Source organism: Physeter macrocephalus, chromosome 20, assembly GCF_002837175.3.
Source record: "Physeter macrocephalus isolate SW-GA chromosome 20, ASM283717v5, whole genome shotgun sequence".
NCBI lineage: Eukaryota > Metazoa > Chordata > Mammalia > Artiodactyla > Physeteridae > Physeter > Physeter macrocephalus.
Genome location: NC_041233.1, coordinates 22,576,169 through 22,586,113, shown reverse-complemented (window position 1 = coordinate 22,586,113; position 9,945 = coordinate 22,576,169). Strand labels below are relative to the sequence as shown.

Genomic DNA, 9,945 nt, shown 5'->3' with positions numbered 1-9,945 from the left:
CCTTTTCTCCACACCCTGTCCAGCATTTATTGTTTCTAGATTTTTTTGATGATGGCCATTCTGACCGGTGTGAGATGATATCTCATTGTAGTTTTGATTTGCATTTCTCTAATGATTAATGATGTTGAGCATTCTTTCATGTGTTTGTTGGCAATCTGTATATCTTCTTTGGAGAAATGTCTATTTAGGTCTTCTGCCCATTTTTGGATTGGGTTGTTTGTTTTTTTGATATTGAGCTGCCTGAGTTGCTTGTATTAGCCTCAGTTTTGCCATGTGGCTACAGGTCTGAAAGGCCTCGCCAGTGCATGCTCAGTGCTGCCCCCTCCTGGCTCTCACTGGTTCTGCGTCTGACCCCACATCCTCCCCTTTGACCCCCTCCTCCCCGGTCCCCCTATGCTGGCCTTGCTTCCCTGCTCTCCAGTCCTTTGCCACCTCATCTGTCTCCCTTCAGGTGCTCCCCCCAGCTGAGGGCAGCCCCCGCAGCAGCCTGGCCTACAAGTACGTCATCCACGAGGACCTGCTGCCCCTTATTGGGAGCAACAACGTGCTCCTGGAGGAGACGGACACCTACGAGTGGGCACTCAAGAACTGGGCACCCTGCACCAAGGCCTGCGGAGGAGGTACTGGCTTTGCCTGACCACAGACGCCTTGTGAGAGTAGCGGGAGGGGTCGGGGGCCTGACATCGTCTCCACTTGGCATGTCCCCGCTCGTGCCTTAGTTTCTCCTTGAAGGTCTCTGGGGTGTGGCAAGGTGCCTGGGTAGGGCCTTGGGGCTGGGCTGGGGGTGCTAGAGCAGTATCCGGGGCAGGACCTCTGCCCTGTAAGGGCTCACCAGCTGCACGCAGAGACAGCAGCTCACGTCCCCACCTGTGCTATACCAGTGACACCTGAGATGGGCTGGTCAAGGAAGCCTTCTTCAGAAAGTGACTTGGGGAGGGGAAGGTGCAAAGGCACAGAGGGAGGGGGGATTGGCTTCAGTCTCTCCAGAGCTCACTGTCCCTGAGGCTCTGGGCAGGACAGTGGGGGCCTGGTGAGACTGACCCCCACGGCAGGCTGTCCTCCCTTCAGGGATCCAGTTCACCAAGTACGGCTGCCGGCGCCGACGAGACCACCACATGGTCCAGCGGCACCTGTGCGACCACAGGAAGAGGCCCAAGCCCATCCGCCGGCGCTGCAACCAGCACCTGTGTGCCCAGGCTGCGTGAGTGCTTCTGGGGGAGGGACGAGGAGGCTGACCGCAGACCCTCTCTCTGCCCTGACGTCAGGACGAGGGGCGGGTGAACCTGCTTCCGCCAGCGCTGGAGGGTGGAGGCACGTAGCCCCCGCAGCCGGGACTTCCTGAGCAGAGAGCACCCACGCGCCAGCCTCTGCCCATGGCCCGCGCTGCCTTCCTTGCCCGTCCATCCCCTCTGGGATTTCTGCATTCACTTTCACTCCCAGAAGGAGGAAGATGCTGCCTTTGTTCTGCCCCTCCCAGCATTATTTTACAGATGGGGAAGCTGAGGCCCAATCTGGGGACACAGCTTTCACTCAGTGATGCAGGGGGTCCATGCAGGTGAAGAGGATTTCAGTGTTTCCAGGCCCTAGGCCAGGACGCTGTCTACCAGTTCCTCTCTGCCCAGTCATCTGGGGCCCAGGGATGTGGTCTGGCCTTCCAGCCCCCAGCTGTGGTCTAGCCCTTGATTGGGATTCCCTGGCCTGAGGACACAGGCTCTTTTTGAGCCCAAGGTCATGTTCTTGGGGTTACTTGGAGGTGGCTTTGGGGAGAGGAGAGAGCTATAATTTGTGGAGGATCGATGTCTGGTCTCTGGGCCTGTTGCCCAGCTCCTCCGCAGCCCGAGCAGGCTTCTCTAGTGGCCCCCAGGTAGGGCCGAGGGTGGCCGGCCAGTAGGAAACCATGAAGAGCTGAGTCCATCCTCCTGCCTCCCCGGAGTCCTCCCAGGGTTGGGGGGTTCCAACTCGGCCTTGCTGATCCACAGCAGCTCTGCTCCCACAGGGTAGAGGGACCTCAGAGCCAGGGCAGGAGCTGGTGACCGGTGCTAGAGGCTGCCATGGCTTTCCTGTGCCCGGCCCGGGCCACGATCCCCAGCCCCCTGGCTCTCCACGGTTCTTTTTTATGCGTTACTTTTTATTCAGACCACTTTGCCCACAAACATCTGTGATCACAGAGCATGCGGGGCTAACTCTGCCATGACCCCTAGCAGGTTACACCCCCCGCCCCCCCGGCTTGTCTCCTTATCTGTAAAATGCCAAATGAAGTTTCGGGGCTTTTTGTTTTGTTTGTTAAGGGAAGGGGTTGGCTAAAGCCGTGGTTTACTAAATGGTGCCTCAGGAAACAGAGGGGAGTGGGAGTTGGGGGCTGCCCCTCCCTCCACCCCACCAGAGCAGTTTTGCTTTTGTCTGACTCTTCCAGTGGGCACCTGCTTAAGATGCTGCTGGAAGTTGCTCTATGGCTAAAAGATGCTTGGAGACTAGTGGCTTAGCTGATCAGCACCAAAGCTCTGCAGGCACTGACGGTGATGATAATAGTGCCTGCATTTATGACATGCCTACTGCATGCCATGCACTCTGCCATGTGCTTTACATATACAGGTGCTTGAATTGTCCCAAGAGCCCCATGGTAGGGGCTTCTACTCTGCAAGCTGTGATTTTCATCTGTTTTGTGCTCGGCTGAATATCAGCACCTGGGACAGTGCCTGCACATGATAGACACGCAAATATTTATGAAGTGTTGAAAGAATCCTGATGTAAAGATGGGGTAACTGAGGCTTAGAGGGGTTAATAGCTTGTCCAAGGACCTGCAGGATGTCAGGATTTAAATATGCGTTATACCCATTTTTCAGATGAGGAAACAGAGGAGAGAATATGTGACCTCCCTAAGGCCACACACCTGACAGCTGCAGAGCCATATGGATGGTTGGCTTGGCCCCCAAGTATTCTGAAGCCCAAACCCTCTCTGTGGCTCCCGCCTTTGGTGGTTCAGGGAGTGGGAGTGGCCCTGGGAGGAAGTGTCCCATAGTCCTGCCTCTCCTCCACCTTTCTCCCTGTCTGTCTCCAGGTGGGTGACGGAGGAGTGGGGCACCTGCAGCCGGAGTTGTGGGAAGCTGGGGGTGCAGACTCGGGGAGTGCAGTGCCTGCTGCCCCTCTCCAACGGTACCCACAAGGCCATGCCAGCCAAGGCCTGCCCCGGGGACCGGCCCGAGGCCCGCCGGCCCTGCCACCGCGTGCCCTGTCCAGCCCAGTGGCGGACAGGAGCCTGGTCCCAGGTGAGCTGTCCTCAGGGCGTGGGAGGGGCTGGGCCGACAGGCACCTTCCTTGCAAAGTCAAGGAAGAGGAGGGTCTGGGTGGAGGAGCTGCAGAGAGATCTGGTGCTCCCTTCAGACAGAGTGTTCCTGGCTGAATTCCTCTCCCCACATCTGATCTGATTTTTCTCAAAACTAAGTCCAGCGGTATGCTGGGCCATGGTTTTGGGCTTGGCCTTTATATTCATTCACTATCAGCTTTGACCTTCACAGAGTTAGGAGGCCTGGGCTAATATCCCTGTGTTATAGATGAGCACATTGAAAGACACTCTTGTATTAAGAAATATTTACTGGGACTCCCCTGGCTGTCCAATGGTTAAGACTCCGCACTTCCACTGCAGGGGGGCACGGGTTCAATCCCTGGTCGGGAAACTAAGGTGCCAACTACGTTCCAGGCACGCTGTACTAAGAATGCCTGGAACCCATTACCAACCAGACAGACCTGATTCTTGTCCTCGTGGTGCTTACAGTCCAGTGAGGGAGACATAAGAGACAAGTACCAATAACAAAAGCATTTACAGGTTGCAGTTGGAGCTGAGCAGAAGTAAACAGGGTAACATATCAGGGAGGGCCTCTCTGAGGAGGTGACATTCGAGCTGAGACCTGAGGTGTGAGCCATATGAAGACCCTGAGGCAAGAACAATCTTGCCATGTTCCAGAAACCTAAAGGACATTGGGACTAGAGCTTAATGAGAGGGGCAGGGGTTATACGACATCTTTGGAGAGTGGGCAGGGGGTCAAATCCTGCAGGGCTTTATGAGGAGTTAGAGTTATTCTAAGAGCAGTGGGAAACTTGAAAGGTTTTAACGTGTATGTCACCAGCTCTGATTTCAGGTTTAAAGATCACTCTGGCAGCTGTGTAGCAAGTTCATTGCTGGGAGGCCAGGGAAGAAAAAGGCAAACAGTAAGAAGGTTGTGGAATAGTCCAGGGGCCACAGGGAAGTTTTTTCAAGTTTGGGGTTTTCTCTTAAAAATTCGTTTGATATGAACCTTGAAGACATTATGTAGAGTAAAATAAGCCAGGCACAAATTGACAAATACTGTATGATTCCACTTATGTGAGATACCTAGAGCAGTCAAATTCATAGAGAGAGAAAGTAGAAGCGTGGTTGCCAGGGACCAGGGGAGAGGGGAATGGGAAGTTAATGTTTAATGGGCACAGAGTTTCAGTTTGGGAAGAAGAAACAGTTCTAGAGGTGGATGGTGGTGATGGTTACACAGTAATGTGAATTCACTTAGTGCCACTGAACTGTACACTTAAAAATGGTTACGATGTAAATTTTATGATCTGTATATTTGATTACAATTTTTAAAACCTCATTCGATCATGGAAATAAGCACAATGATGTTTATTGTAATAGCAAAGTATCAGGAAATATTCTAAATATCCATCCATAGGAAATTGGACCCCCCCCAAGAAAAAACCCCATGGTCTATTCATGTAATAAAATACTATACAGCAAGAAAAATGAATAAGCTTGAACTGTACTTGTCAATATAGATAAGCCTCAGAAAAATAGGTGAGAAAAAGCACTGAAGTATGAAGAAAAAAGCACTACCAATGGGGATACCATTTACTTAAAGTTTAAAAAGTCACAACACAATATTTGAAAATACGCCAGAATACTGATTTATTAAAGTTGCTGGTGGGGGTGTTTGAACAGGCGTTCATGACCAACTTCCTCATACCTTCCTGTAGGCTTGAATATTGCATAATACAGAGTATTTTAAATAACGAAAAATCCCCACACAACCTGTGCAGATTTTATATTCTTCTCCATAATATATAGCTTTATTTGTTTGAGTATAAACCAGAAAGACTGCTGGTCCATAAAGGGCCCCTTACATAAAACAGAGAGGTGACAGCTGGTGGAAGATAGTTGCCCCTGTAAGATGGGCAGAGCATTCCAGAGCTATTGCTGTTTGTAATTATTCTTCCTGGGAAGATGAGCTGTCTTTGTCCCACTGTTCTGTGTGGCATGTGACCCTTGTGTCTCCCTTGCTCATCACCTGCCCTGGTATGAGAAGTGGACCTTTGCAAGTCATTCCCATCCCACTAGGAGAGGCTGTGCTCAGTGCCTACAAACCCAGTGACCTGGTCACGTGGGGCACCCTTGCTTTTCTGGAAGCCACCCCACCCCTTTGTCAGAGTATGTGGGTTCCAGGGCATGACGTGTGTGGCAGCCCTTTCAAATGGCCTTCTGTTCCTTGTACCCACACCTTTCCCTCTTAGAGAAGAAGACACTTTTGAGCATGTCTCTGCAAGCTGAGTGTTGGAAACAAAGTCATTGAATGTCAGAGCTAGAGGGGTCCATGGTGACCCCATCACCCAGCTCTCTCAGCTTAGCAGTTGTTACAATCTGGGTTCCTGCATCCCCTTAACAAGGTATCATCAAGTGCATGGACCCGCCTCAGGTCCCTTGGGCTAGTGGATGGCAGCAGGGTGATACACAAAATATTTAAGGACCCAGGCACACGTCAGACAGAGTGGACACAAGCAGTAGTGCCGGAATGGGGTCCCACAGGCCCCCTCCGGATGGTGGGAAGGTTCAGGGGGTTCCATGATAAGGGCAGTGGCTCTTTCCCATCTGGTACAGGAGTATTTGACAGTTGCTGTGCTGTCCTGGAGAGGCTGTTGAGAGCAGTCCTTGCATGTCCCTCTGGTCCAGCAGAGACTTGGCACCCTTCTCTGTCCCCTTTCTGTCCTGGGCACTGGCTGGACTGCGGAGCTCACCGCCTCCTTCCTCTGTCTCTCCACACCCCCCGTCCCCATCTCCCCACGGCAGTGCTCCGTCACTTGTGGAGAGGGCGTCCAGCTGCGGCAGGTGGTGTGCCGGGCCAACGCCAGCAGCCTGGGGCAGTGTGAGGGGGACAAGCCGGACACGGTCCAGGTCTGCAGCCTGCCCGCCTGCGGAGGTGAGCCGGGTAGGATGGGGGGCCAGCCCAGCTCCTCTGGCCTAGACCGGAGGCCCAGCTTGGCTGGCTTCCCAGCCCAAATACTAGAGCTGCTTTTCCCCCTCACAGGAAATCTCCAGAACTCCACAGTGAGGGCTGACTTCCGGGAACTTGTGACCCCAGAGGGGGAATGGGTGCCACAATCTGGGCCCCTAGATCCCATCAACAAGATATCGTCAAGTAAGTGTATCTCTGGACCCCAACCCCTCCCCAGTCTTCCAGTGTTCACGGCATCGTGGGCATGGGCCGTGCAGTGGAGTGGACCCAGCTTCCAGTCTGTCCACGTGACCTTAGCCTCTTGGAGCCTTGGATTCCTCAGCTGTGAGGTGGAGATGATGCTTATATTGGTCCATGATTCCTTATCTGCAGTTCCAAAATATTGAAAGCTGCAAGTGTCTCCCTAAATTTGGTGTAGACTCACTGGGTAGCAAAATCTGAACTGAACTAACGAGAGATTAGTTATTCTTTTGCTACAGAAACATTGCCGTATTTGGTTGCAAGGTGACTTCCAGTCTCCACTGGGGACATTATATAATGTGAATACACTGAATATTACTCTTCTAACCTCAAAAGTTCTGAATTATGAACCATACCTGGTTCCAGGATTTTTGGATAAGCAGTTGTAGTTCTGAGCTCTCTTTATAGGGCTGTTGAGAGAATTAAATGAGATAATGCATGCATTCCTGCTTAGCAGTCAGCCAACAACAAATATAGTAGCAGGCATTTCTCTCTGCTTCATGATCAGGAGCCCAGCAGCTCACCCTCTCATCTTTCCATCCATCCACCCATCCATCTAACCACCCATCCATCCATTAATAAATATTAACTAAACACCTACTATATACCAGGCTCTATGTTCTGTGCTTCCTTCTTAGGTTCCTTCTCTGTTTCCCTTTCTTACCTTCCCAAGGACCAGGGTCTGACAAGATGAGTAGCAGAAAGATCCCAGACCCGAACTCCTAGTTAGAGGATCAATTGGCTGTGTGACCTTGTACAAATTCGTGAAACTTTCTGAGCTCAGCGACCTCATCTGTAAAATAGAGGGGTCTGATTAAATGTCCTCAAAGGAGCTTCTGGCTCCAGTCTTGCTGCTGCTCTGCTCCTGTGCTGAGGCTCAGGCTGTTCAAGTGCTTGGCTTTCCTTTCCTTTTCCTCTGGGAGCAAAGGGGAGCTCTGATTCTGATCCTAGAATTCTAGCACCATCTAGAGGCCACTGGCTTTCCATTTTTTCTAGTCTCTCTCCTGTTCCCCTAAGCCAGCACCCTACCTTTTCTCTCTTCTCTTTCTCTCCCTCTCCCCCTCCTCTCCTCTTTCCTGTCCTCCTTTTCTCTTTCCCTGCCAAAAATTAATAGAAAGCAAAGCTCCTGCCTTCACATTGTCTGGAGAGACCTACCTGAAGTTATCACAGAAATGCAAAAACATTTTTAGATGACATTTGAACAAAAGCAAACAAAGCTAATATAATGAGCACCCCTCTATGCCAGGAACTTTACAAATGCTATTTATAGTAATAATATTATTATTCATTGGTAAATGTCAGCATTATCCCCATTTCACAGAAGAAACTGAGTGTTGGAGAGTTTAAATGACTTGCCCGAAGCCTTGCAGCTTTTAAGTGATAGAGCCTTGATCGGAACCTAGATCTGCTTGATTCCAGATTTATTGGTGGGGGGCTTACTGTTCCAAATGCGTGCTCACCAGGGGCAGGATGTTTAAGCTGCTTGTCACAGTGTGAGTAACCCGGGCATCTGTCTGGCCCTGGCCAGAGTGGATCGGATTCCTTTGGGTTGATTGGGAGGTGGTGAGGGCAGGAGATGGAGGGCTGAGTGGGAGTTGTAACCTGGCTGATGGGCGTCCTCCAGCATCGGTCCTTGTGCTGTGTGTGCAGCGGAGCCCTGTGTGGAGGACAGGTCCATCTTCTGCCAGATGGAAATGCTTGATCGTTACTGCTCCATCCCCGGCTACCACCGGCTGTGCTGTGAGTCCTGTACCAAGAAGGCCTCGGGCCCTGACGCGAGCCCGGACCCCAGCCTGGCCTCACCACCACCCTTCTCCACTCCTGGGAGCCCCTTCCGAGGACCCAAGGCCCCTCCAGAGGCTGTGGAGCCCACTGTGGGACCAGCGGGATCAGACGACCATCAGCCTGGCCGACCCACACAGCTCCCAGGACCTCTGGGCACAAGCTCCCCAGTGAGCCAGCGCCGCTTTGCTGACCAGAAACTGAACCCTACAGTGTTCTGGGGCACTTCCCCTAGTGCCCCCCGGGGACTGCCCTGGGGCTGGGCTGGGGCCCCTACACCAGTCTCTGAAGATAAAGGGCAGCTCAGGGAAGACGCGAAGCATCCAGGCACCAGCCTTCCCACCACCTCCCCAGTGACATGAGCCTCGCCTTGCCTATCCCACCAGTCAAGTTTACACACTCTGTGCTGCCCCAGACATCCCGGCTCAGAGGACACACAGCGGGGCCGGGGCGAGCACGGGCTGCCTTTTAAATTATTTGCCTTCTTATTGTTCTAGTTTGGGGCTGTGACACTTTTCACCCCATGAAGTGGGTCTATGAGGAAGAAAAAGATCAGGGAAAGCCCTAACCGGAGATACCTCAGCAAGCAGCCCAGGTGACCGAATCGAACCTCTCAGGGGCTCCTGCCTGTCTCTCCTGCCAGGACTGAGGGCCAGCTCACTCCCCCCAACACACACACACACACACACACACACACACACACACACCAGGCCTCACACCGCCTCCCTTTGCCAGAAATTGTGGGAACCGCTGTGGAGGCCCTGTGTACCAGGCTCCTCTGCCAAGAGGGGCAGAGCAGGGCCGGGGAAGGTCCGGGGAGCACTCACAGGGTGGTCCAAGAGGAAGTGGGCTGGGGCCGAATGTGGTCTTGAGGCTCCAGCTGCAGGGCTAGGGTGGGTGGGAGGCCAGTTCATCCCAGACCCAGCTCTTCATAGCGAGAGCTCCAGACAGCTCCTCTGGCCAAGGCCAAAGAGCAGAGTCCACCTTGCATTTGCTGGCTGGGGGGCCATGTTGGTGGCCACCTCTGCCCCTGAAGATGGCACTTCCTGTTACTTCTGGTGCCTCCAGTTTACAGGTGGGCCTTTTAACCTCACCCCAGGCCCCCCTGAGAAGGGTGTTCTGGACACTCTGAAACATGTGTCCTCATCATCCAGGGGGTTCCCAGCTGGTGCTAGACCCCCTGGCTGGACCAGGAACGACAACTGTGGTCATCACTCCGGCGCGTGAAGAGAGCACGGCCTGGAAGGTGACTTTGTGGGGCACAGAGGAGACGTGAGTTCTCAGGCTGAGCCTTGCCAATCATTGCCCTCTACCAAAGACCACTCCTGCTGGAGTCAGGCGTCTTCTTCTCCCACCTGGCTTAAGCTGGACCAGAGGTCTATTTGTGGTACTGGGTGCGGGTGCGGGGGTGACCAGGCTCCAGGGCTGAGGACCAGAGTCCACTCATAGCTGGGTCCTGGGGATGACAAGGGCCAAGTGCCCCAGGGCAGGACGTGAGCCTCTGCCCCTCGTGCAGGTGGGGAGGAGACAGCACTGTGGGGCCTCAGCTGCACCCACATTACCTCCAAGGGCAGGTAACTTCCCTGGGCCCTCTGGCTCTCAGGAAGCCGCCCGGTTCCCAGGACCTCTCCCAGGGGTCCTCACTCTAAGTCATGCAGAGGGTCTCCCA

The 9,945-nt window shown here is 53.3% G+C and overlaps 1 protein-coding gene across 1 annotated transcript in view; it reads left to right on the top strand.

The window, feature by feature from the left end:
* Positions 1 to 8,651, top strand: part of ADAMTS14 (ADAM metallopeptidase with thrombospondin type 1 motif 14) — an 87,772-nt gene extending 79,121 nt beyond the window's left edge. The window contains exons 16-21 of the mRNA XM_028481476.2: positions 452 to 620; positions 1,069 to 1,201; positions 3,059 to 3,266; positions 6,089 to 6,218; positions 6,327 to 6,437; positions 8,145 to 8,651. Coding sequence (XP_028337277.1) covers positions 452 to 620; positions 1,069 to 1,201; positions 3,059 to 3,266; positions 6,089 to 6,218; positions 6,327 to 6,437; positions 8,145 to 8,638 — 1,245 coding nt within the window. The 3' untranslated portion in view covers positions 8,639 to 8,651. The remainder of the gene's footprint in view (positions 1 to 451; positions 621 to 1,068; positions 1,202 to 3,058; positions 3,267 to 6,088; positions 6,219 to 6,326; positions 6,438 to 8,144) is intronic.
* The last annotated feature ends 1,294 nt before the right edge of the window (positions 8,652 to 9,945 follow it).